This window comes from Schistocerca serialis, chromosome 4, assembly GCF_023864345.2.
Source record: "Schistocerca serialis cubense isolate TAMUIC-IGC-003099 chromosome 4, iqSchSeri2.2, whole genome shotgun sequence".
Taxonomy (NCBI): Eukaryota; Metazoa; Arthropoda; class Insecta; order Orthoptera; family Acrididae; genus Schistocerca; species Schistocerca serialis.
In genome coordinates this window covers 91,112,316-91,128,247 of record NC_064641.1, presented here as the reverse complement: position 1 = coordinate 91,128,247, position 15,932 = coordinate 91,112,316, and the positions used below count along the sequence as shown (strand labels likewise).

The following is a 15,932-nucleotide window of genomic DNA, read 5'->3' as shown; positions in this document are numbered from 1 at the left end:
CAACACTTACGTATGCAGAACTCAAAAATTTACAAGTGCTGGACAAAACACGGCCTCACGTCTGTCAACAACAAAAACTGTTGAAAACGATGGAAGCTACTTTGGGCGGTCTCTAGCCTACATTCATTCATGTGAATCTAAAATCGATCACATGACTGGATCATGAGCTAACCTTACAGCTACGTCAACCACATGGTAATACTTTTGCTTCCAAGGTTTCTTGTACTGTTCTTTTTGCGTTATACATTTTGGAAACGCAAATGAGAGGCTTTTTCACTTTTGTGAAGGTATTTTCACAGAAACAAAGTTCAGTGACGTAACAAACGGAATTAATGTTTTATACGTTATTACTCTGTAACTAGCCGACGGAGACCGTGGGTCCCTGGTATGAAAACACTCAGAAGATATCGCTGAACAACATCTGAAAATTTATCGGTGGGTTCCCGATTCGCCTTGTATGTTTTATTTGTAGTTTTTACAATGTTTCGCGGTCCCTACAGGAGATGTAAAACTCCTTTAAGACACTCGATTCGCTTCATTTGAAATAAATAATTAAAAATCTCTTTTTGACTTATTCCTGATACGTATATATACCTCCTAGTGTGTATCGTACTCTCCACTTGATTCAAACAGCTCCTTCCTTCTTTTTCCTGACCTTCATCCAGTATCCTGCCGGGGTCGACATGTTAATTATTGGGTTTGGCGTTGTTGCTAGTAGAGGGTGACAGGAGGCAACGCTTGGCGCCACACGTTCATCCGCAGAACAAATTCGTGTATCCCATCTTCCTAAGTGTAATGTTCTACTCATATTGCCTGCGAAGAGTGTCTGCGGATTAGCACGGAATTCACCTAATCGAATGTGAAAAACTGTCAAAAATGACTCCCAAGCTGATCGACACACCGGCCCACGTCGTTAATCTGCCAGGTGGATTCGACCCAGTGCTCGCATGTCTCCCCGCTTCCCGGAAATGGCACTCTACTGCACGCGGCTATCCGGGTGGATCACTGGAGCCACATAGCTCAAGTTTATTTTCGATACTAGCCGCATATTATTTATCGCTTATCATAATCTCCATTACAGCTGTAGAACCGACTTTTAGGATAGTTGTTTCTCGTATTAAATAAATGTAACGAAATATAAGTTAGCGTAATTGGTACTGGTTTTTCCTAATGTAGGAAATTCTCGTAATCCAAACTGTTTATTATATTTCTAAGAGTCACAAATATTATAGCGTTGTAATTGCCATGTTGTATACGACATCTGGAGCACGTTCACTTCGTCACTGGTCAGTGACGACTGCTAGTATCGCCATTTTCTCCTTATCCGGCGTGTCCTTTTTTCTGTTAAAGGTCATCGATCGATTTCTTTCCTCGCCTGTGTATTTAGTATTCTATCATTCGGTATGTCGTCCAGTTATACATTTCTACTTTGATTCTAGGGAAGAAGCCACGCTCTGACATCCGAGGCTGTTAGCACCGGAGAGCTTGAAACAGAAACACACGATGGAACAGCAACGTACCATGTCCGCTACAATAATTGAAGCTATTGGCAGCTGAATAGTAGCCGAAAGCGCATCATAATGTAGTTGAATCCCTAGTAGACACTGAAATCAAGCCTAACTCAGATTCTTGAGGTTTCATAAGATATTCTTAAACCTTCCATATGTGTTGAAGACGGATTTTACAGACAAGCGCAGGTACGGTGTAGGAAGCCGCCTTGGGCACCAGGAATGCGCTAGCGCAATTACCTGCTGGGTGTCATTCAGTGGTCCAGGCCGAGCAGCGGAAGGTCGGCTGCACTACTTTCACGAATCTCTGCAGGCGACCTCCTGCGTATATATACGGGTCATCTGCAGACGTCGGCACAGTCCAGCGGCAGCAGCAGCAGCAGCAGACGCAGTCTAGAAACCTCTACCACCAACATGAAGTGCCTGGTGAGTGTCAGGCACCATGCGGTAGTAGAACGGTGGTTTTTCTTGGGCAGCGTCTAGGAATACCCTAAAGACCTGAATGATTTCCACAGGAAAAATCCGTATATTAGAAAGAATCAAGTTTCAGTGGAAGAGGTGGTCTTGTAGTAGTATTACTGGTATAGCTTGCACTGGTTCTTGGATGTGGCTAAGAGAGGAGACAGCCACAAAGGAATGAAACCGCTGATGCGTCCTAATATGAAACTCTATGTATTTACATCCGTCTAGTTTCAAATGACCGAATCCGTGGACGCCAGCCTACTTCTTCTTTATCTCTGAAAATCCAGAACCACAACAATAAGGTTAGCCAAACGGAAACAGAAAGAACTGTACAGTCGCTGTTATTTATGAGGTTTGTTGTGTAACTCGTGCAACTGCGTCACTAATTTGACCGAGGCCTTCACGGAAAAGACTATTTAAATGTTATATGTTGTAGAGTGGTTGCTATACATGCGAGAACTGTAAAATGATCCTACTAGGACAGCATCAGTGGCTAACTGAAATAAAATGTGGAGATTATAGAGGTGCGGTACCACGCATTTATCACGGAGACGAGGGTCAAGAATAAGGAAGTGGGACATATGACAAATTAGTGAGGTAAAGGAGTTTAGAACAAAACTTCATGAAAGTAAGAATTCAGCACATCGTGTTTCCAGGCCGCTTGTCACCAATTGGTGCTTTTGTCACAAAGGTTGTGGGTAAAGGTGAGAAAGAAATCTATCTTGTACTTAGCAACAAATAGTCACAGCAGTTTTATCGGATTGGTGGTGCTTTTACTTGTTTAGGTACGAGACATTCCTGTGATGTAAAATCTGAATATAACACTTAAAAGCTGTGTCTTGTTTGCAGATTATCTATGATTAACCAAAGCACGAACGACATCACTCATTTGGGATAGTTACAGGAATTTTCTCATGCACAAAGTATCTGTATACAGCTAGGGCCTTTTTTCACTACATAGGAGAATGTTAATCATCTCAAAATAAGAGAACATACAGCCATGCCACATAAAAGCTCTCTCCCCAGATTAATAAGCTGGGACAAAAAGTTGTCATCAAGTCCTGAGAATAATTTTATCTCTCTGTAAAAGCAAGACAGCATATGTTCACAAACCTTCGGGTCTTAGACTATTAGGGAATGCATAGGTTTTAGCTTGCGAGTAGGGATTAAACTGTTGATTTAAATATAGCGAAGAACGAAAATAACTCGCAGATTTAGTGTTCTGCAGCAATAATCTTTCTCTTTCAGATCGTCCTGAGTGCTGTCGTGGCCGTGGCCCTGGCCAAGCCCGGCTTCCTGGGGGCGGGCGTCGCCGCCCCCACCTACGCCGCAGGCCTCGCTGCCGCCGTCCAGCCCGCCCCTGTCCTGGTGGGCGGCATCCACCCCGGCCTCGCCGCCTACGGCCCGGCCAACATCGTCGTCGGTCCCGGCGGTTACAACCTGGACACCCCTGACGTGGCCGCCGCCAGAGCCGCCCACTTGACGGCCGTCGCCCAGACGAGGGCCAGAGACGCCGCCATCAACGGCGCCGCCCTCGCCGCGGCCTCCGCCGCCGCATACGGCGCCTACGCCACCCCCGCTGTCGTCGCCGCCCCCGCTCTGGCTGCCGTCGCCCCTGCCTACGCTGCCCCCGCAGCTGTCGCCGCCCCTGGCCTGCTGGCCGGTTCTGGGGCTCTCGCTGCTCTCAAGGCCGCCTACCACGGCTAACAAGGCGGAGCAGTGGGATATGGTTCACCTGATCCCACTGAATACGTTGATACCTCACAGTCTGTGACTCCTTGTACCAAAAAGTGAAGGGCAGTAAATTATTTTTAGCACAAAAACATTTTTTTTTATCTTTACAATTCATTTAGTTCCACACTACAAACATACCATTTTTTCCATAATAAGGCTTCCTAGAGTTTCCCATTTTTCTGACGAAAATATCTCTCCCGTCTCTTGTATGTTGCGTGCTGCAGAGCTTGTAAGTATGCTGTATTCTAAAAGACGTCTAGTAGTACATCATGAACTGCAAGTATGTAACTTTCAGACGGCTCTAATGCTATAGCACATTGTCAGTGGCATCTGATGTGGCAGAGAAAGAAACACACGCGTATGTATCGATATCTGCAACGTAAAAATAAGTTGTATATGTAATACTATATCAAGTGACTTGAATGTCGCCGGCCGGAGTGGCGGAGCGGTTCTAGGCGCGTCAGTCTGGGACCGCGCGACCGCTACGGTCGCAGGTTCCAATCCTACCTCGGGCATGGATGTGTGTGATGTCCATAGGTTAGTTAGGCTTAAGTAGTTCTAAGTTCTAGGGGACTGATGACCTCAGCTGTTAAGTCCCATAGTGCTCAGAGCCATTTGAACCATTTGAACTCGAATGTCAGCCACAAAATTTCTGTGATGTCAAAGGTGACAGTTTAAAATCTCATAATAACCATCTCTATGGGTGCATTTTAGGATCCTGTATCTCTACCATCTCTCCTGCACACAGGTCATTGTGTACATGTTACAGCTGTCAGATGCTAAACGACCACCCTTCCTTGTACAGTGAGTGCGGGTCAAAAATATTTCTGAATATGATGTCAAAGTCTATAAGAGACTGTAATATGGATACTGTACCCTGATCACCCACTACATATTTCCACTCCTTGACAATAATGCCCATTGTGACCAGGAAACGTGGCCGTTTAATGTTTGGCAGCTGTAATGTGTACCCAAGATCTCCTTGCTTCATAGGTGAGACAGATGTTGGATGCTATCGTGCTCACATAGACAAGGTAGTGATTAGATCTCAAGTTTTTGTGTGTCCATCACTTTAACAGGAGATCTGTGGGACGACGGCCGTTTACTATCGTGACAAATAAAAACACCTACAGGCGTCCTTATGACTTTATTTTATTCTGTCGCTACCAGTTTCAACGCTTCGGTGCGTCATCATCAGTTTTTTTTTGATGCGGTACAGGTTGATATGATCCCCATGCATTACATATCAGTTGCCAGCATTACTGGATGCGCAGCTTATGTGTCAGCACTCCAACCATCAACTGCCAAGACTAGGAAATACTCTAGGGAGTGTATTTCAAGTAGTCATGACGTACTGTTTTCCGCATCCACATCAATTTTGATATCATATACGTTCTGTAATTCCCACATACATCAATTGATATGGATGTTCTTAATATATACTGTATAATTTCATTGTTGGGTGTACAAAATATTATTATCTAGAAACATCGATATGTATACATTTATTTGTTTATTCTCTGCATTAGTTGCTAGTGACGATGGGCTCTGTGCTTCGATACGAATCTAGGAATTAAATACTGTACTTGGAGGTCATCGTGTACAGCAAGGTGTCTTGCAAAAAAAGCCACTTCTATATCTCTTTCTTTCTTATGGAATACTGTAGCTGTAGCTGCCTGTAATAAGATCTACCTCAGTAAGACTCTTCTTATTTTTCTCGTGACTTTTGCCCACTTCAGCAAGGCATGGTTAATATCATATTTATCATTGTCGGTTAAAAGATTGCCCGAATTTCCTTCCCGTCGCCAAGACACAAAAAGCCTCTACTTTTTATTTTTACTGGTAAATGTATCTTTTATTAAAAAAGCACAAGCGTGAAATAACATTTAATCATAAATAATATCATTGATAGTGAAAATCATTTTTTCTCAAGTCTGCACACATGTATAGCCTTTGAACCCAAACTGCAATAACGTATGTGTTACTGCAGTTGCTTCTGTCATCATGCATGCAGAGTAGCTTACTTAGCCTGGGAACAGAAATTCATAAGGTGCACCTCTAAAACAATGCTCGCCCTTGGAGTGCTACCACTTTCTTGTAGTCAGCACATTACAGTCATAATACTGCGACGGTTCCTAACAGTGAAACTTTTATATTTGTGTCGCGACATTGGTTATCATTTTTTCATTTATCAGTAATGTACTATTGAACATTGGTTAATATAGGCACTATAACAAGGTGGAAAATTAATAACATAGCCTCGCATAAGGACCCTAATGTCTAGTGGTCGAGCGAGCCAGTGGTCGGTTTTCCTGTATGATACCTCGAGAGCTGCTACAATGCCCGTTGAAACTGGAAGAAATATGATATGACTGGCTGTGAAACCGTTCTAAGACTTATTATTAAGCTGTGATATAAGTTACCATGTTTGCTCCTCTTAGCGTAATTGGAAATATTAATCATTTCTAATAAAAAATATTATCAGCGCGAAAACGTTACTTTTCGTATGCCATTAACGATTAAAACCTTTGATCAGCGTTAGACATCACTGGGATCTTGGAAATATCCGCCTACTACATGTCTCAGATGCATAGAAGATAAAATGTCAAATGTGTGCTGTGAGTCAACATGGTGCGAGGAAGCATTTTAGCAAATGAAATTAGTCGTGAATATAAAGAACAACAAAAATCCAAGTAGATGAATGTAATATTTGTGTAAAATCGAATAAATCGGCTTAATGTAACAGGATGTGTGACGTCATCAAGGACTTGACGTACAAGGAAGACAAGTAGTGCCCCTATAATAGCTGGCAGGATATACGCCCCAGTTAAGGAATACAGAATATTTTGCAACACAGACATGTCTTAAGAAGAAGGTAATGTTACTCACTAAGACTATGGCAGGGAAGAATGTTGAAATTCGGAACACTTTTCGGACTTCCTGACTCTATTTAGAAATTACAGCGTTGAGTTCAAGTGTGCGGCAGTCTTTTTCTGAAATTACGATAATTACTCCATGCAAGTAAGATTTTTCCGTTGTGACTAGATGAAATTAGTTACGTCCAGCCACAACTGTGGGTTCTTTGATTACTCTGGGAGAATGCTCATCGAAATAGAACACGTGAAATATTTGTTCACTTTATTACATAACTGGACTAAAGATTTACTTAACTTCGACACACTTCTTTGCCCCAGAAGTACTGGATAATATACAACTGTCATTGAATAGCAGAGCATCACTTGATGCACTAATTAACAAACTGTTCGCTTGAGGTATAATCTTCAACATTTACTAAAGTACAAGTTTATCAGAAATCTTAACAATTCGTGGCAGTCAAGCAACTGAAGAGATGTCATGCTTGCAGATTAGTCTTGCGTCAGGCCCAGATGGGATTGCATCGTTCTTTTAACATTTCATTACAAGAACACAGGACGATTACGTGTTGTACTCTAGTTTTGGGTTCAATTTGACGTCCAGCGTCACGTAGAAGAGAAATTGCTCTTATTGATGCTTTTGCCAGTATAGTGCTTCAATGTCGTAAACTGATAATGCTAAATAATTTAAAAAGGTAATAAATTTGCAGTGGCTCTTGTACACTGAAATGAGTCGTTACACCAAACTGAAGATGCAAATATCTGTACAAATTTTACCCTATGGACTTCACGAAATTCCACATTTCTCTTGAATTTTGTAACCTGAGTAGTCCTGGATAAAATCTGCAGACTTTTACAGGCATCCGATTAATCTGTCACAAAATTACAAAATTTGATTTACAGCTGCCGTTGCAAATGCACTAGCGACGATCACCCAATTTATCCACACAAAAAAAAAGAACTCTACACATAACACAGAAATGGCCCAACATAGAAATGGCCCAATGTTTTATTTAGTACAGTGGTTGTATTCGTGATATTTAGAATTTCACAGTTTTATAATCTGTTACCAAATTCATATACGAATTCAGAGGAATACATTCATTTTGGTGGAGCCTTTTGTTAATTTTTGTAGAACTTCGAGTATTTGTAGGTCAAAGTAAAACACGCGGCTTCCGATTTAACTGTAGTATCTCAATTATTCGGTAGATCATTCTGGTAAAAAGTTGTCAACTTTGATGGCCATAAGGTATCTACTTTCTGATCAAGGTAAGTATATACTAGCAGAAGAGGGTTTAACTTCATGTTTGACGACTTCACCTTTCTACCAGTTAATTTGTGCATTGTTTACCACTTTCATTCGGCTATCTTTTCAAATATTTGATTAATTGCCATACAATATTATTTACGACGCTGTTTCGCTTCGCAAATTATGAAGGGAGGAGGTAATGACTCACTGATGACTTAATGTTTCTGTTTTTACAAAAGCACGTGATAAAGCATTTGACAATAAATATACGGTTAGAGGCTTAACTATACTGAAACTAGACAGCATTTCAAACTAGACTGTCTTCGTAATTCAGTATCTTCCTCGCTTATTGTTGCTTCACGGAGACGATTAATGATCATGTAGGACTGTAGAGAAACTTAAGTACATACCGCATTGTAGCAATATCTATCCAGAACGCTGAAAAGTTGCAGTAGCTGTTTTAAGAGCTGTACGGGCATAGTCAGGATGGTTAACTGATATGACATTGTGATATTTGGAAGTATGGACTTGATTTGTCCATACCGTACACAGCTAAAAGCAAGAAGACACTACATTCGTTTCCTAATCAAAGGGCATGCATTTCTCATTTATAATCATGATGATTCTTCTACGTGAAACATCCATAGATGAAATTTTCCCCATTCAGTTCTCTGGGGCGGGACTATTCCAGAATATGTTATCAACAACGTAAAAGCAAATCTGGCGTTCTACAGGTTACCACTGACGCCGCAGGTGAACCTACAGCGTCGAATGAAGTACAACCGATATGCTACAGTGACGCAGCCCATTCTGCATAGATATTGAAAGGGGTGAGAAAGTGAATTCTGCTACATTTCAGCATACATGTAACTCTGAAGTAGGTAGTGGTCTATGCACTAGTGGTAAAGATGGTGTTTTGAGAACTTGTCTTGAAATTATTAGGCTGTTTCGCAACGGGGATACTGTACTTTCTATTTCACTTCTCCGTGAACAGATATTGAAATTACTTGCAAGAAATGAGAGTAACCAATTCTGCATGAAGAGATGGATGGAAGAATGACAGTCGACATGGGTTAAGAAAACATCGTTCTTGTGGAACACAACTAGCTCTTTATTCACATGAAGTGTTGAGTGCTATTGACAAGGGATTTCAGGCCGAGTCCGTATTCCTGCATTTCCGGCAGGCTTTTGACACTGTACCACACAAGCGGCTCGTAGTGAAATTGCGTGCTTATGGGATGTCGTCTCAGTTATGTGACTGGTTTTGTGGTTTCCTGTCATGGAGGTCACAGTTCGTAGTAATTGACGGAAAATCATCGAGTAAAACAGAAGTGATTCCTGGCGTTCCCCAAGTTAGTGTTATATGCCCTTTGCTGTTCCTTGTCTATATAAACTATTTTGGAGACAATCTGACCAGCCGTCTTCGGTTGTTTGCTGATGACGCTGTCGTTTATCTACTAATAAAGTCATCATAAGATCAAAATAAACTGCAAAACGATTTAGAAAATATATCTGAATGCTGCGAAAAGTGGCAGTTGACCCTAAATAACGAAAAGTTTGAGGTCATCCACATGAGTGCTAAAAGGAACTAGTTAAACTTCGGTTACACGATAAATCAGTCTAATCTAAAAGCCGTAAATTCAACTAAATACCTAGGTATTACAATTAAGAACAACGTAAAATTGTAGGACCACATAGAAAATGTTGTGGGGAAGGCTAACCAAAGACTGTGTTTTATTGGCAGGACACTTAAAAAATGTAACAGACCTACTAAGAAGACTGCCTACACTACGCTTGTCCGTCCTCTTTTAGAATACTGCTGCGCGGTGTGGGATCCTTACCAGATGGGACTGACGGAGTACATCGATAAAGTTCAAAGAAAGGCAGCACGTTTTGTATTATCACGAAATGTGGGAAGGATTCAAATGGCTCTGAGCACTATGGGACTTAACATCTATGGTCATCAGTCCCCTAGAACTTAGAACTACTTAAACCTAACTAACCTAAGGACAGCACACAACACCCAGTCATCACGAGGCAGAGAAAATCCCTGACCCCGCCGGGAATCGAACCCGGGAACCCGGGCGCGGGAAGCGAGAACGCTACCGCAGGACCACGAGCTGCGGACTGTGGGAGAGAGTGTCACAGAAATGTTACAGGGTTTGGGCTGGAAATCATTAGAAGAAAGGCGTTTTTCATTGCGACGGAATCTTCTCACGAAATTGCAATCCCAACTTTCTACTCAGTATATGAAAATATTTTGTTGACACCGACCTACATAGGGAGGAACGATCATCACGATAAAACAAGGGAAATCAGAGCTCATACGGAAAGATATAGGTGTTCGTTTTCTTGGCGCTATACGAGATTTGAATAATATAGAATTGTGGAGGTGGTTCAATGAACCCTCTGCCAGGCACTTGAATGTGATCTGCAGGGTATCCATGTAGATGTAGATGTAGATTCGACCACTCGAACGAAAATCTTAGGTGATTTCATTATGGTACTATTCTTGGAAAATTTCACTTGTTTCCTTTCTGTAAGATACGATTACTGGCTCTGAACAGCCCACAAGTAGCTGAAGGATGCAATTAAGACATGAGAATTCTTCCCTGAACTTGGAACTCACGACCCTACCGAAGGTTGCGGGACGACCATAGGAATCGTCGCGTTCATTATGTGAATCCTCCGCCACATGTCGACCAATGGAGGTGGGATACACTGCATACGCGAAGATCAAAATAATGATGAAGACTGCTCTCGATACTAGCTGATGGTCAACGGTGTGTGAATGGTATCAATACTGATGTTTGAATTTCCTGAATCTCATATCAGTTCCATGTCAGTGATAATGTGTGGCTCAAGTGTCGCATAAACTGCAAATTCAACAGCTGCTCATTCGCACCACACCCCACCCAGCAGGCTTACACTAAGGTGACCAAAGTTATGGGAGACCTAATAATATGGTGTTGAACGTCGTTTTGCCCGGTGTAGTGCAGCATTTCGACATGCCATGGACTCAAAGGGTCGTTGTGAGTCCCCTCAGAAATATTGAGGCATGCTGCATCTGCCGCCGCCCACAATTGCGAAAGTGCTATCGTTGCAGGATTTATTTCATCGTGTGAGCAACACACACACTATAGCTTACAAGTTACACAAAATGTGCCAAAACATGGCACTATAAGCATTACACTTACAATTAAATGCGGCGTGACCAGTATGCAGCAACTTCTCATGCTTCCTTGGTGGCATCGATGACATTCTGTGGCGAGCAAGACGTTAGGCATTGGCTGCAGACAAGAAGCTGACTCATTGTCTCTTCTTCACCGCATTCACATTCTGTGGAGTCGCATGCAAATCCCCACTTTTTAGAGTTGGTTTTCGTTCTTCCAACGATTGCAGGATTTTGTGCAGTAACTGACCTCTCGATTTTGTCCCATAAATGTTCGACAGAATTGATGTCGAGCTACCTGGGTGGCCAAATCATTCATTTATATTACCCAAAATGTTCTTCAAACCAGTCACGTACAATCGTGGCGCGGTGGCATGGCGCATTGTCATCCATGAAAATTCCACCGTTGTTTGACAATACCACGTCCATGAATGGCTGCAAATGGACTACAAGTAGCCGCACATCCCGAAGACGCTGTCCATTCAAAGTAAACATATCCCATACCATTATGCAGCCACCACCAACTTGCAGAGTGCCTTGATGACAACTTGAGTGCATGACTTCGAGGAGTCTGCGCCACAGTCCAACTCTACCATCAGCTGTTCCCAACTGAAATCGGAAGTGTTATGATCATACAACTGTTTTCCAGCCATCTTGGGTCCAACCGACATGGTCACGAGCCCAAAAGAGGCGCTGCAGGCGATGTCGTGGTGTCAACATAAGAACTCGCGTCGGTCATCTGCTGCCATACACAATTAATGCCAACTTTCGCCGCACTGTGCTAACGGATACGTTTGTCGTACGACCCACACCTACTTCTGCGGTTATTTCACGCAGTATTGCTTGTGAGTTAGCTCAGACAACTCTATCCAAACGCCGCTGCTCTCGGTCGTTAAGTGAAGCCAACGCCTGAAATGTGGTATTCTCAGCACACTCTAGACACTGTCGATCGTGTAATATTGAGTTTACTAACAATTTTCGAAACGGAACGTCCCAGGCATCTAGTTCCAACTACCATTCGGTGTTCAAAGCTCCGTCAATGCACTGCCCTTCTACATATTGTGTACACGATAATACCGCTATCTGTATGTGTGCGTATTGCTGTCCCCTGCCATTTGTCTCTCAGGGTAAAACTTGTGACGTCACTTGGAAGCCTGTCTAATACATGAAATGTAAAAAGAGAACATAATGCCTGTAATAATATAAGTCATTTTGTCGAGTGTGATAATGTTCCGTGACAAATATTGTAAATATTTTCCATTAATGGCAAAGAATACTACATGTTTCATGAAAGCATGGAACTTGGTGTAATATACAGGGTTAGTCACCTAACGTTACCGCTGGATATATTTCGTAAACCACATCAAATACTAACGAACTGATTCCACAGACCGAACGTGAGGAGAGGGGTTAGTGTAATTGTTTAATACAAACCATACAAAAATGCACGGAAGTATGTTTTTTAACACAAACCTACGTTTTTTTAAATGGAACCCCGTGATGTGCCGTTGTTAGCAACATCTGAACATATAAACAAATACGTAATCAGTGCCGTTTGTTGCATTGTAAAATGTTAATTACATCCGGAGATATTGTAACCTAAAGTTGACGCTTGAAACCTCCGACGTTCAGTTGCGTGTTGTAACAAACACGGGCCACGGTCGGCGAGCAGCATCTGCAGGGACATGTTTACGATGACGACCGTGTTTACGAGTGTGTCTGTAGTGCACTGTTGTGGTTTGGTCTAGCTGTCGCAGTGTCTGCATGTAGCGCTTGCTGCTATTATTATTCTGCATTCGTCTCCGCACGCAGACCAACTGTAGTACACCGTGTTACCAGACGTCTGTGATAGTGTAGTGTTGTAGGAACTGTGACCATGGTGTATTCGAACTCTGAAAAGGCGGAGATGATACTCATCTATGGCGAGTGTCGACGAAATGCAGCTGAAGCCTGCAGGCTGTATGCAGAACGGTACCCGGACGGAGAACATCCAACGTGCCGCACATTGCAAACCATCTACCGCCAACTGTATGCAACAGGTATGGTCGTAGCACGCAAACGGGTCCGTAACAGGCCCGTCACAGGAGAAGCGGGTGCCGTTGGTGTGTTAGCTGCTGTTGCCATGAACCCACACATGAGTACACGGGACATTGCGAGAGCCGGTGGACTGAGTCAAAGTAGTGTCATGCACATACTGCATCGTCACCGCTTTCATCCGTTTCATGTGTCGCTACATCAGCAATTACATGGGGATGACTTTAATCATCGAGTGCAATTCTGTCAATGGGCATTAACAGAGAATGCGTTGCAGTTCTACCTGTTTACCGATGAAGCGGGTTTCACAAACCACGGGGCAGTGAATCTACGGAACATGCATTACTGGTCCGTGGACAATCCTCACTGGCTCAGACAGGTAGAGCGACAGAGACCGTGGACTGTAAATGTATGGTGCGGAATCATTGGCGACCACCTCATTGGTGTTCGACGGGCGTTTCATAGGACGTGGAGGACGCATAAATTGGCCAGCCTGTTCTCCTGATCTTACACCTCTGGACTTCTTTCTGTGGGATACGTTAAAGGAGAATGTGTACCGTGATGTGCCTACAACCCCAGAGGATATGAAACAACGTATTGTGCCAGCCTGCGGCGACATTACACCAGATGTACTGTGGCGTGTACGACATTCATTACGCCAGAGACTGCAATTGTGTGCAGCAAATGATGGCCACCACATTGAACATCTATTGGCCTGACATGTCGGGACACACTCTATTCCACTCCGTAATTGAAAACGGAAACCACGTGTGTACGTGAACCTCACCCCTCATGGTAATGTACATGTGCGTCAGTGAAAAAGACCAATAAGAAGGTGTTAGCATGTGTACGTAATGTGCTGTTCCAGTCTCTTCTGTACCTAAGGTCCATCACCGTTCCCTTTGGATCCCTACGTAATTCGGTGCTCTCCGATACACACGATCGAACAGCGGAGGAGTGGTACTCAAGCGTCAACTTTAGGTTACAATATCTCCGGATGTAATTAACATTTTACAATGCAACAAACGGCACTTATTACGTATTTGTTTATATGTTCATATTTGCTAACAAAACTAATGGGGTTCCATTTAAAAAGACGTAGGTTTGTGTTAAAAAACATACTTCCGTGCATTTTTTTATGGTTTGTATTAACCAGTTACACTAGCCCCTCTCTTCACGTTCGGTCTGTGGAATCGGTTCGTCAGTATTTGATGTGGTTTACGAAATACATCCAGCGGTAATGTTAGGTGACTCACCCTGTATATACACAAGAGCCATGTTCCTCGCCCCTGTCTGTTCTCTGTTTTTAGCTCGTTCTCTCTCTCCTGTGGATCGATGTATCTATAACTATCTGTATGAGCTTGAAGGTTACAATATATTGTTAATTGAAAGTATCTTATGTTTACTTTCAAAAACAGCTCTCCCTCCAGGTGAAATTTATTTAAAGGTAATAATAATATTGCTGTCGATTGCTGTCTGGTTTCGACTGTTTCGGTGGCGCTGAGTCCGCCATTACGTGTACAAAAAAAAAATATTCCAGTGTTTGCGAGCTTCACTCTCAGAGGAAAATAAATCTAAGTGCTTTTACATACTTCTACAGTCAGTTTTCAATATTAAAGTTAGTTAATATTTTTGATTACGAAACTTATTCAGAGATTTAACACCGCAAGTCTTAGGTGAGGCTTCACCTCTGATTTAGAATATTTTCAGTTAATTCAAAGGGTTAAAAGTTAACTCAGTTTTAAAGAGATAAAGAAATTTTTTGTAATTACTTCAAAAATACCCAGGTATTTGTACCACTCTTTCTTTATGTGAACTTTAGACTGATTTTCTGAAAAATAAATCATTTCACGCTCTATATTATCGCTGGTTTACTTGCAGGTTCTGTTGCGTTGTCATTCATTGAAAGAGAGCGTAACATTTCCATTAATGATAAATAACTTTTTGCCTGCGAATTGAGATTCAGTAACGCTATTTATATTTAAGAAACATTTACTGGCGCTCAAAACATACGTGACGTTCCAAAAACAGTATTCAGAATTTGAACTGCTATGTTACATTATCATCGCTGTAGGTTGCGACTGACGCCTGCACGCGTATTTCAAACTGCACGTAGCAATCTGCACTGACTTATACAAAATAACTGAAATGAATTCCACACGACAACAATTATGCAGAAAGGAGGTAATGGTACAAACTCCAAACTCCAATGTGCCGTTTGTCACTTAGGACTGTTCTTTCAACAATGATGATCATTATGGCAATTTACACGTTATTTTGAGAATTTGTGCATTTGTGCATTTGTTTATTAATATCTTATTCGTGATGGAAACACAGTTACCTACAGTCTGATTACAATTATTAGGTAGTTGACACTAAACGTATTGGAGGTGGTTTGCTCCACTCAGACCGCACAAGCCTGAAATGTTCGCCGTAGCCAAACTGCCGCAACAAATGGGCAGTTAAATTCCAGTTCCTTGTCTGGCTTTTTTACCTGTTATGTTTGGATCCCGAATCCTGAGTCCGGCCGTTTTATTTCGCATTTCATTACACTCGATAAGCACATCCAAAACAACACACACTCACACTCAAAACGATGGTAACTAAATACGCACATTTCGTCGACACCACTAGCCAAAGACTACTGAATTCCTTCGCACAAGACGCAATTTTGCTTCTCATATTCAATTATCATCAAAGGTCGGCCTACAATAGGTAAACTTTACACGACATTGTGTAAAACTGAACTATTTCAAGGCAGGAAATTATCGTTGCAACTAGTTCAATAGATAAATAAATATAACGATATTATTGTAAGGTCTTCTGTAGCACAGTGGTATCGTCCCAGTTTCTGGGGCACAATATTCTTTTCTTTCAGAAAGCTTTGCCAAAATAACTCT

At 42.2% G+C, this 15,932-nt stretch overlaps 1 protein-coding gene across 1 annotated transcript in view; it reads left to right on the top strand.

Annotated features, from left to right (window-relative positions):
• Positions 1 to 1,891: 1,891 nt before the first annotated feature.
• Positions 1,892 to 15,932, top strand: part of LOC126473896 (cuticle protein 16.5-like) — a 24,847-nt gene continuing 10,806 nt past the window's right edge. Inside the window, exon 1 of the mRNA XM_050101237.1 lies at positions 1,892 to 1,934. Coding sequence (XP_049957194.1) covers positions 1,923 to 1,934 — 12 coding nt within the window. The 5' untranslated portion in view covers positions 1,892 to 1,922. The remainder of the gene's footprint in view (positions 1,935 to 15,932) is intronic.